Raw genomic sequence first — 15,457 nt, 5'->3', positions numbered from 1 at the left:
TGGAGGGAACATACAGTTAAAGAACGAGAATGCCTCTGAGCACCTGCTCAGCCCAGGAATTTGGCGTGGGTACCAGAATTGAGCTCACTGTCCTGTCCTACAAAAATCCTCTCATTTTCCCTCAAGCATTCTTCAATCTCAAGACCCTAATTTGGGGTGGGGAGGGGAGAGAGAAGGTGTTCGTTCTCTTGTGGTGAAAGTTAGGAGTCAGAAACCCTTGGTAATCTACTGTGTTGTTTTATTATTGGATTTTTTTAAAAAAAATTCAAAGTTGTTTTTAGATATATGTTGTCTCTATATATTGTCCCTATGCTTTTATGTAAATGGTTTTTAAACTTTGTATACTGCATTTTAATGTTTTAACTTTTGTAAACCGCCCAGAGAGCTTTGGCTATGGAGCAGTATATAAATGGAATTGGTGATGATACTGTGAAACACCCAGAGCTCTACCAGTAGGCCCTGATCTACCTTCCGCCACGTAAGCAAATGCATCATCAGCCGAAGCCAAAGGAGCCAAGCCTTTGGATCTCATCCATTTGGGATGAAGGGCCCTTCTGTTTCGCCTCCTTCACCGAGTCCTCTACACCCTTTGCCACCCTCCTCAAAGCTGTTTTTTTTTTCTCCCCTGCCCACTGGGAGAGCTCAGTTCCTCTTCTGTGATTTTGCCACATCGCTTCTATGCTTCGGATACTTCCTAGCTGAATCAAGGTGGTTTTTCCCGCCTCCTGTTCTACTGCTGTGCCTCCCAAGAGCAAATGGAGCTTCCCTACCTGTGTTGCATTATACAGTCAGCAGCTGGGGAGGGGCCCAAACAGACCATCTCAACCGCGAGTTGGACACAGTCAGGGAGCAACAACCAGCGAACCAAAGCAGTGCATAAAAAGTAAAGCAAAAGCACTGCTGGTTTGGGGGGTGGGGAATTTTCACAAAATACCACCAGCATTGTGTTTAAATCACATTTGTATATATTTGATTGCAGTATTTTGGGCTGAGGCTGGAGGGTTTAAGAAGGGTAGATAGGAGAGAGGGACTGGGATAAGAGGCAAAGACAGTTTATTAATTAAATGTATGTATCGCTCAACTAGCAGGTGCCCTCGGAGTGGTTTACAATAATAAAAAAAAACAAAATGATAAAACAACAACCAAAACAATAAATGCAGCAATGACAATATTAAAACATTAACTTTATTAAAGGGTCAGCAGTAAAGGTAATAATCAGAGGAACAGATCAGATTCCTGCCGGAAAAAGACGGTCTTCTGGCAGACCTGGCATGCAAACATATACAGCGAAGATGCCAGGCAGATCTCCCTGGGAAGGGCATTCCACAGACAGGGAGGGGGCCACTACAGAGAAGGCTGTTTCCCTGGGAGCCACCCGTAGCTACCATTGTGGGCGGCAACACCCAAGGAAGAGTTCAGGTTCAGCTCCCTCCATTAGAGGACAGAAGTCCTAACAGGTGCTGGGCTGTACCACCTGATACAGGATTGTTTAGTGAATCTACCCATCTGGACAGAAGTTAGTAACCAACCACACAAGCCTGAGTCACAGTTTGTCTTACAATATTCAGCACCCCACACAATCAGTTGTATAGCGGGGCCAGAGCTCACAGGGCCAAAGTGCTAAGACCTTTTGCGCAGCGGGACACCAACATCATCTGCCACCCCCCAGACTTCCCTCTGAGCTTAGCTGCAATGCTCACAGTAATGGGGCAAGTGGGTTTTCCGAGCAACCTACATATATCACTCACACATACACGCATAGATAGACAGAGATCAACACAGCTGCCTGCATTTTTGGACTGTCCTGGGGTGTGTGGCTAAGGGCACTGTCATGAGTGTCTGCACTTCAAAATTTACCACTGCACACCCTACCTGGATGGATCCCACAGATGCAGGAATTGACCCCCACCTCAGGAAATGTGGGTTCTGTCAAGCATCACTGCTCACTAAGTGGCTTATTCTTAAAACTAGAAGTCCAGTAACCCCCAAATGTAGAAGAGAGGACCCAAGATCCCTTAGGGCAGGCACTGCACAAGCGGGGAACACGGGTAAAAACAGGAGAATGAAGACATTCACCGATGTGTGGGGCAACTACAGTTGTATAGTGATTGGGAAGACAGGTGAGTATCCCTCTCCCCAGTGGAGGCTGGTGGCTCCAATGTCAGTGGGGCGTTGAATCCATTCCAGGTTTTAGCCAGAACTCTAATGTAGCTCTGCTTCTCACCTTGGATAGTTCCTTTAGAGTTCTGACTGAAACCTACAGCTGATTCACCGCCCCACCGGGATCAGAGCCACCAGCCTCCACTCCCCCCCCCCCCCGTTCCCCTCTCCTTATACTCTTATTTATTTTATAAGAACATAAGAGCCCTGCTGGATCAGACCAAGGGTCCATCTAGTCCAGCATTCTGTTCATATAGTGGCCAACCAGCTGTCAACCAGGGACCCACAAGCAGGACACGAGTGCAACAGCACCCTCCAGCCCATGCTCCCAAGCAATTGGTGTACGTGGGCTCACTGCCTATGTACACCAGTTGCTGATACTGGACGTATCACATATATCACATAAGCACATAGCCATCCAGACTAGTAGCCATTGATAGCCTTTTCCTCCAGGAATTTGTCCAACCCCTTTTGAAAGCCATCCCTATTGGTGCACAACATCCTGTGGTAGCGAATTCCATAGTTTAACTATGTGCTGTGTGGAGAAGTATTTCCTTTTTTCTGTCCTGAATCTCCCACCAATCAGCTTCGTAGGATGCCCCTGGGGTCTAGTATTTTGAGAGAGGGAGAAAAATGTCTCCCTGACCACATTCTCCACACCATGTATAATTTTGTACACCTCTATAATGTCTCCCCTTACCCTCCTTTTTTTCAAGCTAAACCATCCCAGCTGTTTTACCTTCTGTCATAGGGGAGATGCTCCAGCCCCTTGATCATTTTAGTTGCCCTTTTCTGCACCTTCTCCAGCTCTACAATATCTTTTTTTAGGTGTGGTGACCAGAATTGGACACAGTATTCCAAATGTGGCTGCACCATAAATTTGTACAGGGGCAGTATGACATTGGCAGTTTTATTCTCAGTTCCTTTTCTAATTATGCCTAACATGGAGTTTGCCTTTTGTACAGCGGCTGCACACCGGGTTGACATTTTCATCAAGCTGTCCACTACAACCCCAAGATCTCTTTGCTGGTGGGCCACCGCCAGCTCAGTTCCCATCAGGTTATACTTGAAGTTGGGATTTTTTTAGGGATGGCAGAGAATTGCGCCACGGATCTCGGTGAGGCGGAATGCCAGTGCATTCGGCCCCCTGAAATCTGTGGCAGAACGGCCTCCCACCCCACCCCACGCGGATCCCCCCCGGGATGAGACTTACCTGGGGCGGATCTTCCGGGCGGCGGCAACGGCGGCTGGTCTTCCGACCGGCTGCCACCGCCACCATTTGCAGTCTTGTCGCTTTGCTTTTTTTGTTTTTTTCACAAGACAGTTTAAAAAAAAAAAAAGTGTATGCAAATGGCGGCGGCTACAGCCGCCACCATTTGCGTTCCTTATTTTTGGCCGTCTTAGTCTACGTAAATATTTACGTAGACTAAGACGGCAAAAATAAGGGGGAATGCAAATAGCGTAGCGGACGCTATTTGTGTTCCCCCTTATTTTCGCCGTCTTAGTCTACGTAAATATTTACGCAGACTAAGACGGCCAAAAATAAGGAACGCAAATGGCAGCGGCCATAGCTGCCGCCATTTGCGTACGCGCAGGTTTTTTTGTTTTTGTTTTTAAGTCAGACGTGATAGGCTATGTAAGTCTTTACATAGCCTACCATAGCTGACTACAGGGACACAAACGGCGGCGGCTATGGCCGCCGCCATTTGCGTCCCTGCTAGCCAGCGGCCGGATGTCCGGCTGCTGGCGAAGCTGGCCGGTGGCTCTGCAGAATCCCTGCAGAGCGGAGCCGGCCGGCGAGGATTCCAGGGGGAGGGAAGGAGTGCCTCCCCCCCCCCAGCAGAACCTGGCGGAGCCAGGTAAGGGGACTTTCGTACATCCCTAGATTTTTTGCCCCAGTGTGCATCACTTCACACTCGCTTACACACTGAACCATCTGGTCAGTGGTCTGGGCTGTACCACTTCAGACTGCAGGCAGGGGCTCACAAGATGGAATACTGCTATCTCAAATGCATCTCATGCGAAGTAGAACTCTTCTGCCTGTGACTGGTAGGAGAGGCTCCGCCTTCCAGTTGCCTTATTTTGACTTTGCTGGGTTCCTCGAGCTGGCACCTTGCTGCTTCTGCTGTCCGCTGGTGCTGTCTGCAGGCCCTGGGTGCGAAAGTAGATGACCAGTCCTGATGAAGTTTGCCAACTCAAGCCTCAGCACTTGTACCACTCACTGCTTATTCCCCATCCTGGGTACGTGCTAGGTGCTGTACATAGGAGTAATGCCGTTCCCTGCCCAGGCTGTGCCTGCCCACCTTCCCTGCCAGAGAGGTTGCAGGGTGTGTGTGGCTGTGCTCAAGTTTCAGAGCAGTAAACAAAGATCGGGGGAGGGGCAGAGATCAGTGCACAGTCCCAACCAGGCCGTGGTCAAGTTCTCAGAGAGCAGGAGCTTATGCAGGGTGCTCACACCAGAGACAAGTGGCTCAGACTGAGGAGCAAGCTCTGGAGTTGCAGCTTAATAGGGCTCAGTGGACTGGGATTGGTCAGAATGCATGGGCAGGCTGGTTCTGCAACCTGAGTGGTGCTCTTGAAATGCAGGGCTCCGCCTGCCAGACTTGCAGTACCTGATTCACACATAATGCTAATGCATGGTTTATTTAACCCATAGTTTGTTGCCCTACTCAGGGTTTGTCTAGCAAATGACTGAATAAACCATGGTCTGTTTTCTCAATCCCCGGGTTGTTTGTTTCCCTCCTCTTTAATCTGCCCCCTCCATATATCCCAAATGCCTTTGCAGCACTGTAATACTGGCATACAGAGCGGCTGGGTTTTTTGCTGCTCCTGCCCACCACCTCTGTAGCCTGCTGAAACAACCCACAGTTCTGTGGGTTGCATGTAATGGTAACCCATGGTTTAAACAACCCAGACTTCACAATCCAGCAACAAACTATGGGACCTGGTTTGCATGTAACGACAGAGCACAGATTGAGTTGCCATTGAATCGTGGATTCTTCACTATGGTTTAACAATGGGTTATTAACCACAAACAATCCAGCAAGAGAACCCATTGTTGTTGCATTGTGAATTCTGGATTGTTCGTGGTTCACAACCCATAGTTAAACCATAGTACAGGGTTTTTATTTATTATTTATTACATTTCTATCCCACCTTTTTTCCTCCTAAGGAGCCCAAGGTGGCATACATAATCCTCCTCCTCTCCATTTTATCCTCACAACAACAACCCTGTGAGGTGGGTTGGGCTGAGAGTCTGTGACTGGCCCAAAGTCATCCAGTCAGCTTCCATGGCTGAGTAGGGGCTGAGTGGGGGCTGAGTGGGGGCTGAGTGGGGGGGGTCTCCCAACTCCCAGTCCAACACTCTCCCCACGACAACCCATGGTTCAACAGCAACCCATACTGTGGATTGTCGTTACATGCAAACCAGGCTGTTCATGCTTAGCCAGGGTTTGTTAACATGGCTGGGTTTGCACAACACGTCGACCTAGAATACAATAACCCATGTGTTAAATATACCTTGGGTTAGTGTTATGTGCGAACTAGGTCATAGGGTGCTAGTGGCACAGGAGGTAAGGTGTGGGTGCTACACAGGCAGGAGGCCCAGTTCAACACAAACACAGTTTCATAGCTACAGTAAAAATATTGCAGCCTCATCCTGCAGAAAAATAATCATACACATAATACATGCAATGCAATCCTAGATGCGATGATCCCTACTATCTTACATATTTTATATAAAAACAGATTGGACAAGTTCATGGGAGAATGTGTCAGTCAACAGCTATTAGCTTTGATAAGTTAATAGAACGTCCATGTAAAACAGTAGCATATCTCTTGGGTGCCGCATGCTCAGGGCAAATGAGAGGGGCTGGTCATTAGGCCCAACTCACAAGCTATTGAAAGCAGAATGGTCTGATCCAGGAGTGCACATGTGGCATATGTATCACCATCCTTCCAGTGTGGAGCTCTCGATGTAAAATGCATGGGAAATTATTTGGAACAGGAGACAACTGATGTGGGGAAGAGGAAAAGCATATGACTGAAGTAACCTGAGAAATAGTGACCATCAGCCAGAAAAGAGTCTGGAAAAAATACCATATTGCAAAACGTACTGGATTTGCCACTTTAGTTCCTAGAGAGCGAAGGGCTCAATAGCAATACCATACCAGCCCTGTCTGGTTTCCGTTATTTCTGTGCTTCCTCTTCAGATTATACTGGGATCATGAGGCTGTCTGAAAAAGCGATACCTCCTGTCCACTAAAAACCTTTCTGGCAGGCAGAAAGAAACTCTGCATCTTTCAGACTCTTGCCAGGGACATGTGTGTGATGTGCAATTTACAATCTGGCAGCTAAGCACCGCACATTTTAAGAGGTGTTCCTTAAAATAAATGCAGCCACAGATCCGTCCCGTTGTAGCCAGCACCAGCTAGAAAAGGAGAGGACAAGGCATAGGACATGGGGGCACCTTAAACTGGAATTTGTTTTTAGATGACCAAGTAAAAGCAGCAGCGTCCATTCATTGGCCAAGATGGCTCCCATACTGACCTTTGACGCGTTTCTGGAGAACCTGACCTCGGATTTGACTGGAGTTGCTCTGCTGGACGGTGCTTGGGGCCGTGTTCCTTACAGCCAGGACCTGCCGCGGGTTTTCTTCTGGACAGGGGCAGCAAAAGAGAAGGGACATGGAAGAGCACCAGGCTACTTTAGGCAAGAAGCAATGAAGAGTGTGTTTGGGGCTAAGGATTTAAGAAGCAGACTTCTACCAGGACAGTCCATCTGGACCAGGAGTCTCGTCTCTGATTGACAGTGGCCTTTTCCTAGATCTGTTATCCGAGATCCTTTAGCTCAGGTATAAGAACATAACGTCAGAAGAGCTAGACATGGGTGTCCGCTGGGATTTTTCCAGGGGGTGGTGGGGAGCAAAGCTGCACAGCAGTTTGTGGTTGTAATTAGTGCGCAGTGCATGGACCACTACAGCACACCGGTGCATTTCCCTTGCCAGCGCTCTTTGTTGCTTAGCATCGCGTTCTGTGATGTTTAGGGTGCAATCCTATTGCGATTCCCATCAGCCTCTAAATTCTGAATCCTATGCAGAGCGGAGCAGTGCCAGTGGAGGCTGGTGGCTCCAATGTCAGGGGCGGGTGAATCCCCTCTGGGTTTCAGTCAGTACTCTGAGGGAGCTATCCAAGGTGTTTCACAGTATTTGGTTTCGCACCTTGGACAGCTCCTTTAGAGTTCTGACTGAAACCCAGAGCGGATTCACCACCCCGTTGCCATCGGAGCCCCCAGCCTTGATATTTGCCTCCGCGCTCCGCCCACTCTGCATTTTAGCCAAGCTAAACGCACCAGCTTGTCCCATCTAATGAATGCCTAACAGCACGAGGTCCTCAAAGAAGATCCAATTCCTGTCCTGCCTTCCAAGGTGCAAGGGTGGTGCTGGTGGTGGTCCTGGTTGTGAGCCACACTAGTGGTTCCATGGAACATCTGCCCCCCAAAAATGGCTTGCAGAGGCCCCCACAGAGCAAGTATGCACAGGCCAGACCTGAGACTGCCTGCTTCCCGGCAGTCAAGCAATGTTCTACCTGTTTGGTGGCCAATGTGGAATTTCATTTTGGTGGCAGGTGCAAGGACATGGGAGGGGTGGTTCTCGACGATATCTGTGGAGTTGGCTTTGGACAGCAGGCTCTCCGGGCCATGGTCTCCATGACTGGATGGGATCCGATGCTTTACTTGGGAGGCCTGTAAGACAGAGGTGGCAGAAAATAGATCGGGATCTGCAAGTAGATTGTGAGACAGTTTCCAGTCTGTTGGTAAGGGCCATGGCCGGTGCCAAAAGCAGGCATGGTCAGGCAACTGCCAAGGCTCCACATCCCAGTAGGGGCCCATTGACAAGAGCCCCCTGGAGTTGCTCCTCCTCTTCCCCATTGCACCGTTATTCACCTGCCTCTCATTCCAGCCCAGGCAACAGTGGTGGTGAGAAGGAGGAGCAGTAATTGCAATTGTCTACTTGCTCTCTGCCCGACAAGCAAGGAAGCGGTAGCAGCGAGAAGGAGCAACAGCAGCTGGTGACAATAGCGGTGAGACGGTAGACTCACTGAGGAGGGGCGCACTGAGGGTGCCTTGCCCAAGGGCCCACAAAAAACTGGAGCCGGCACTGCTTCTGACATCCAGCTGTTCAACCGCAGCAACAATAATTGCACACACACACAAATTAGGCTGTTGAAATCAGATGTAGCAGCTCAGATGAAGATTTGTAAATACAGGTGATCCCAGAGAGTGGCTCAGAGGATGCAGCCAGTCACTGACTTCATCACCACGCCAGCCACCATTTCCCACCTGGCTCTGATTGGTGGTCCTGAAGGTTCTAGCAAAAAAAACCCCAGAGTCGATCCTGCAAGCCTAAAGTCCATCCCTGCTTGTTGTAAGACACCCCCATCCCAAGGCTTCTGTTAATTAAGAAATATGCAAATTTGCTTAATTGCATACTGTTTACATTTGCTGTTTGTGATGACTTGGACTTACCACGGGGCAGATGGTTGATGCTTGTAGCGCAGAGTACACAGCCACAGGAACTGCCCCAGCTAAACGTCCTTCAATTTGTGCTCTCCACATTTGCCTAATTTCAGTTCTGGCCCCATCCCATGTAAAACAGCCTTCCCCAACCTAGTTCCCCCTAGACGTTTTGGACTTCAACTCCCATCAGCCCCAACCAGCATGGCCAATAATCAGGCATGCTGGGAGTTGTGGTACAAAACATCTAGAAGGCACCAAGGTTGAGTAAGGCTGCCAGGAAGCAAACGCACCCTGGGGGAGGTAGGTTCAAGGGAGCGGGACCTTTTCTTCCCGGTTTTCCTCTCCAAGGATCGTTCCCTCTCTCCTCCTTCCTTCCGAGCCTTGCGGTGCGGCCGTTCTTTCCTCTGGGGCTTTGCGCTGAGGCTTTCAACACTCTCCGTGCCTTTTAAGCGATGCTCCAGAGGGAATCTGGGCTGTGGATTCTTCACTTCCAGCGCCTCGTCCTCTTCAAAACAGCGGATGGAAGAGAGCTCCCCACCGGGGTCTCCATCGTGGGCTCGGGACCGGCGTCTGGCTGCAATCAAAGCGATCCGTTTGGTACCGTTGGCAATCTCCTTCAAAGCATCCAGGCTGAGGGGGCTTCCAGGTTGGACTTCTACAATGGACTTTTTCCTACTGCAGTCATGGGAAGATGGAGAACGTAGTTTGGAGGCAGCCTTTTGTGAAGGAACACCTGGCGCCTTCTTCTAGAAAGCAAAGCCATCGAAAACTCAGCATTCGCTCTGTGGTTTCTGAGTTTTGTTTGTTACTTAGCAAATCATTCCACTCAAAAGGGTGGTCTGGTTCCACTGCGGCCGGGCCTGCCAGACTCTGGCTCAAGGGTGCCATCTAGGCTGCAGTACCACCTTTCCTCAGCATTCGGTCAGCTGACCCAACCCAGGGCCAATCCCTGTCCACCAGGCCCTATTAAGCCTTAGTTCTCAGAGCTTCCTCCTCAGTCCACGCAACTCCTCTCTGGCATGAGGACCCTGCCTAAACTCTTGCTTCCTCTTCCCAATTTCCGCCTTGGATATCTTGCCCCCTGCCTGGTTTCTGACTAGGCACCGAGCCTCTGTGATCCTTATTTGTTGTTCTGCAGCCTTCCCCAACCTGGTGCCCCCCGGATGTTTTGGACGTCAGCTCCCATCAGCCCCAGCTACCACAGCCAATGGTCAGGAATTCTAGGAGCTGTAGTCCAAAATATCAGGAAGGCACCAGATTGGGAAAGGCTGCCCTGGAACTTGACCCCTGCTGTTTTGGACCACACATCTGCTCCTATCCACTTTGGCTGACAGGCAGTGCTGCCTGGGTCCCAGAACCCAACCGCTTGGAGCCTGAGAGGTTTCCAGATGGTCTCTCTCAGTCTATCCTACCTCACAGGGTTGTTGATAAGAGAAGGAGAGGATATTCTCTTGGGTGAGGGGCCATAGCTCAGTGGTAGAGCCCCTGCTTTGCAGAAGGTTTCAAGTTCGATCCCCAGCATCTCCAGGTAGAGCTGGAAAAACTCCTGCTTGAAACCCTGGAGAGCCATCGCTGCCAGTCAGGGTTGACAATACCAGGCCGTATGGACTCTGTGTAAGGCATCTTTTGATGTTCCTATAACTCCCTTGTGCTCCTCAGTTGGGAAACAGTGTGAAGGAAAGGGGAGAAAGAGAGAAGGACTGCTTTTGACTGAGTTACCTGTCGAACCGGCGTTCTCAGCAAATGGAACAATGTAGGGGTGCAGTTCCATTCACAGTTTGGCTTTCTTTTGGCTGGGGTGTTCTTAGATGATCTGTAGCTGTCACTAGAAAAGGGGAAAACAACAAAACAACGTGCTTCAACAGACAAAGTGGCAGGAAAACCACGCTCTTTGGCTTATTAGCAGACTAGATTAGGCTGATCAAAACAAGATGGAAAACAAGGATGGTTTAACACTGGAAGATGGAATCAGGGCTGCAAGACCTAGAGAAACCATTTGTAGCCCTAAGAAACGCACTGAAAAGACTCTAACTGCATAAGCCTAGGCATGTTTATTTGGAAGTATGTGCCACATTATTCAATGGGACTAACTCCATTCTGAGATTTTTTCCCCCTAATTTTAATTGCTGCATAGGGAGGGGGGGTGATTTTCATCAGGATCGCAGCTGGAAGAGATAAATCTCCCCTCTCCGTGCAGTGCGATCCCAGTGAAGGGTGGGAGGGAACGGGGCTTATTACTGAATTTTTAAGAAAAACCAGGCATGGTTGCTAACCATACAATTAAAGTAAGATGTCGTTTGGCCCAAAGTTGCCCCAAAACCTGTGCTGAGGTAATGCATAGATCTTTCTTCTCGTATTGGTTCTTGCTTTCCTGCAAGGCACTCGGCTGTCCTGAGAAGTCCCCATGAAAGCACACAATTAGTGAGAGGATAAACCCAGGTAGGTACTTCACAGATCCCAGTCGGTTTCTCACAACCGCGGATGCTTTTGCCACAGCCATGTCTGTGCATCCTAGCATTTGTGCAAGCAGCAACTACGTTAGAGAAGAGCCCCTCCCCAAAAGGGTTGTTTGACAGCAGAAGCACAGCTGGAATTCGAGAGTCTTTGGAAAGATGCAAGTACCTGTCCGACTCCACGACAATAGGGGGAAGCTCAAATTTCGCCCCCCAAATAAAATCTTTCTTGGGATCAAGCGATCCTCTTCGATTTTCTTCTTTGTTGAAGTCCAGTGGCTGACCCTTATCAAGAGCACAGCCATCCTGGGGAGGTGGGAAACACAAAAGAGGAAAACTTTGTAAGCTGCTATACATATCTTCTCGGGCAGGGGTGAGCAATTTGTGGCCCGCGGGCCAAATGTGGTCCTCCACTAATCCACATGTGGCCCGCTGAGCCCTGGAAAACTCTACCCACTTTCCCCAGCAGCCCAGCCGATAACTGGGCTGTAGAAAAAAGACCGCTGTTCCGGCACTCCTAATAAGGGTTGCTAACGGGGTCCTAGAATCTAGGAAAAACCAGCATTGTCTAGCAGACGGAGACCATTATCATCACATCACAGATTGAAGGTGGTTGAATTAGTCCTATCCCTTTCCCCCAGAACTCCCTTGGTAACTGTAGTCCTGGGAGAAGGAGAGAGGGAACTCTCAGCATGTTCACAAATTCTGCCCAACCTGTCACCAAACTACAAATCCCAAGATATTTTCTGGGGGTGGGACCACGGAAGTTAAACTGGTATAATAAAACCAATATAAGCGTGTAATCTAGGTATGGCCAAAGCACCAGACATATTCCAGGAACACCCAGGCACATACCTGCACTCAGCCATTAATTTCCTGAATAGAAAAGGTATTATGCCAATGTCCACACTTGGAGGTAGGCTGGACTTGTGAACATACAAAGATCCAGTGTGCTAGGATTAGAGTGCCAGCCCAAGGCTGGAGAGACCTCAGTTCAAATCCATATTCGGCTGTGATGCTCGCTGGGCAGCTTTAGGGCAGCTACCATTGCCTGCCTACCTCACAAGGTTGTTGTCCACCAAAAAATTTTGCTCAAGGCGGCTAACAAGATACCGATTTAAAAAATCTTAACTAAAGCATAACAAAAACAAATTAAAAAGCAATGAAAGACACAATAAAAGAAATAAACAGCACCCAGCCAATGAAAAAGCCCTTCAGCAACAGATTGGCTCGCATGCCTGAATAAAGGCATCTTTGCCTGCCTGCAGAAGGACAACAGAGAGGGAGCTAACCTAGCTTCCCTCAGCAGGGAGTTCCACGAATTGGGAAGGCCCCCTCTCACGTCCCTAACACGCACGCTTCTGATGACAGCGGTACTGAGAGAAGGGCCTCCCCCGAAGATCTTGAAACCCAGCCATGTCCCTAGAGAACATGCAGGTATGTTTCGAAGAAGCAGGCACAGTGCTGCCTCACCTGGAGCGCGCTGGACATCAGCGCATGGAGCAGGAGCACGCGGTCCAGCGTCCCTTCTTCTAACTCGCGGAAATGCAGGCGGTCCAGCTTCCCCAGCGGCACTGGGACAGGGATGTTGTGCTCTGGGGGACAAGCAAGAAAGCTTCACGCAGGTGATGCCACAAAAAGAGATGGGTTGCGTGACGTCTCGGGGAATCGAGCGCGCACAAACTCTGTTAAAGGCAACGGGGACTTGGGCGGTGTGCGCATTGTCTAGCAGTAAAGCCCCCTGGATGGAATGCTTTATGTCGTTTTCTACACAGCATCTCCTGCTGCCAAAGACAAATAATGCTCACAGATAGCTAAGGAAGGCATCATTAGAGATCAGTATTATAAAGGCTATCCGGGGGGGGGGGGGGGAGAGAGAGAGAGAGAGAGAGTCTGCAATTCTGTGACATTTATTTATTAGTTTGTTTGGTCACTTGTTTGTTTCATTTATAGTCCACCTTACCTCCAAGGAGCCCAAGGCGGCATATATGATCCCCCTCCTCCTCTCCATTTTATCCTCACAACAACCCCTTGAGGTATGTTAGGCTGAGAATCAGTGAATGGCCCAAAGTCACCCAGTTGCGCTTCATGGCCAAGTGGGGACTCGAACCCGTGTCTCCCTAATCCTAGACCAAAACGAACCACTTCACCCCACTGGTTCTCTGGCTTTTTCTGCGCAGAGCTCCGGCCATACCCTTTATCAGCAACCGCTGCTGCCGAATTATCTCTTCGCAGAGGCGTCTGTGTTGCTGGTGGCGCTGGATGACAAAATCCTTCTGGCACAGCAGGTTCTCCCGGTACAAGGCGTTGGCCTGAAGCTCCGTCTTCCCGACCTCCAGCTCGTGAGCCTTGCAAAGGAGCCTCAGAACTTCCCGCTGCTCCTCGCTGGTAATTTGCTTGGGCAAGAGCTTCTCCATCTGGGACACTTTCTTTTTGGCATTCGCCAGCCTCCGCTCCAGGTCTGCCTAAATTGGGAAGGGAAGAGGGGCCCTTGAGGGACTGCGGCCTTAATCAGGTCCGGCGCCAAGGGCAGGCATGGCCGGGCACCTGCCGAGGGCCCACACCCCAGCAGGGGCCGACCGACGAGAGCCCCCTGGACTTGCTCCTCCTCTGCACCAGTGCAACCGGTTCACCTGTGTTTTGCTCTGGCCCAAACAGTGGTGGCGGTGAGGAGGAGGAGGAGCAGCGGATGCCGCGGCCTACATGCTCACTGGCTGTCTGCCTGCCAAGCAAGCATGTGGTAGCAAGCACAGTGGGTGGCAATGGCGGTGGGAAGGCAGATTCACGGAGGGAGGGGGCCCATTGAGGTTGTCTTGCCCAAGGGCCCCACAACACCTGGAGCCAGCCCTGTCCTTAATCATTCCAGCCTGGTTTGCATATTGGAGCAGATTTCCCTGTGTTCCACTACTCTGATATCGCTTTGGTTCTGCTCCATCTGAATTCTGGAATGTTGGTAATGGAATTTCACAGGAACCTTCAACCAGCATAAAGAAGCACCAGAATCCTCTAGCGTTTACACTCCTGCTTGCAGAGGGTTTTTTTTTAAAAGGGCAGGGGGCTTAAAACAAACTATTTCCTATAATTGCTCCAGTGACAAAATTAAAAATAAATTAATTAAGCCCTGGAAAAACAAACAAACTTTAAAGCAGGTACCTTATTTTTGTTTTTCCACCAAGAGGTTTAAAAAAAAGCTTTACATTTCTTTCAAAATTTTGGAAATATACCTCGGAAAAATCTCTGATTCCAAAAGTTTGCACACTGCCTGGTAAAATGGAGCCTCAAAATCTAAGAGGTGAAATTCAGGAGGTGGTGGCTGAATCCTTTTGCTTAACATCAGGAAAAAGTCACTACTTGGCGACTGATTTTACCCCTGTTAAAAAATGGTCACCGAAACTCACCCTCAAGTCTTGCCCATAATAATAGAAAGGCGTTATTTTCTTATATCTATAAGATATAAGAAATATATATATAATATATAATATATCACACACACACTAAACGTGGAGGTAAGCAGCACAATCAGGAGAATGTCATGGTTCAGCTCTTGCTGGCAAGGTCTCCCCACAGTTTGGTGAAGAGCGCTCCCCTCACAGTTACCTTTAAGGCAGCCGTTTTCCGTTGCTCTGCCAAGAGCATGCTGATCTCCTCCCTTGCTACTACGACCTCGTGAGGTTCAGGGGAATCTTCTTGCTCTGCCTCCTCCATGGCTTCGTCTTCCTTTTCGCTGGCATGCCACTTGTTGGGACACTTCCCAGCCTGATAAGCCTTTTCCCGTTCCCAGCTGCAAGGAGTCACATCTTAGCGAGGGCTGTTCGCATCTCTGGACTCAACGGTTTATACCAGGGGTGGGGGACCTCTTTCAGCCCGAGGGCTGAATTCAATGTCTGAGAAGCTCTTTGGGGCTGTGTTCCAGTGGCGGGTGGGACCGAATGCAGAAGAGGCCAGACCAAAGTCAAAATGGGTGGGACTAAAAACACCTAAAACATCAGACCTACCAGCATATTGTAGCTTAAATGCTGCCGGTAACTATGCCTTCGGAAAGGCATTTCAATCTTTTAGAAGGGGGGGGGGGACCTGTGCAAAAGCTGGGAAATTACCAAACAATTGGCAGAATGGCAGATTAGGACCCTGGGAGGGCAGGATTTGGCCCATGTGCAGGAGGTTCCCCACCCCTGGTTTATACAACAGTGAAAGATCGGAAGAGCTTCATAGAAAGGGGGCAAGTTTCATGAACTGGAGGAAGGCCAGAACTGTTCTCTAATGAAGTTCCCATGCCATCAGTGGCAGGCAGTAAATACTGCTCTGTTGACTAGGCCAGGGCAGAAGGC

General features: G+C 49.5%; 1 protein-coding gene across 1 annotated transcript in view; it reads right to left on the bottom strand.

Moving 5' to 3' along the window:
* Window positions 1-4,176: 4,176 nt before the first annotated feature.
* Window positions 4,177-15,457, bottom strand: part of LOC146336495 (kinesin-like protein KIF19) — a 29,435-nt gene continuing 18,154 nt past the window's right edge. Inside the window, exons 12-21 of the mRNA XM_084817861.1 lie at window positions 14,727-14,910; window positions 13,324-13,594; window positions 12,603-12,724; window positions 11,587-11,646; window positions 11,299-11,435; window positions 10,396-10,501; window positions 8,967-9,422; window positions 7,746-7,902; window positions 6,709-6,816; window positions 4,177-4,337 (exon numbers count right to left, since the gene is read on the bottom strand). Of these exons, the coding sequence (XP_084673987.1) occupies window positions 4,177-4,337; window positions 6,709-6,816; window positions 7,746-7,902; window positions 8,967-9,422; window positions 10,396-10,501; window positions 11,299-11,435; window positions 11,587-11,646; window positions 12,603-12,724; window positions 13,324-13,594; window positions 14,727-14,910 (1,762 nt within the window). The remainder of the gene's footprint in view (window positions 4,338-6,708; window positions 6,817-7,745; window positions 7,903-8,966; window positions 9,423-10,395; window positions 10,502-11,298; window positions 11,436-11,586; window positions 11,647-12,602; window positions 12,725-13,323; window positions 13,595-14,726; window positions 14,911-15,457) is intronic.

Source organism: Heloderma suspectum, chromosome 12 (genome assembly GCF_057233095.1).
Source record: "Heloderma suspectum isolate Gila_16-S chromosome 12, 16-S_ref, whole genome shotgun sequence".
NCBI lineage: Eukaryota > Metazoa > Chordata > Lepidosauria > Squamata > Helodermatidae > Heloderma > Heloderma suspectum.
The sequence above is the reverse complement of the archived record's forward strand: the minus strand, read 5'-3'. Positions and strand labels throughout refer to the sequence as shown.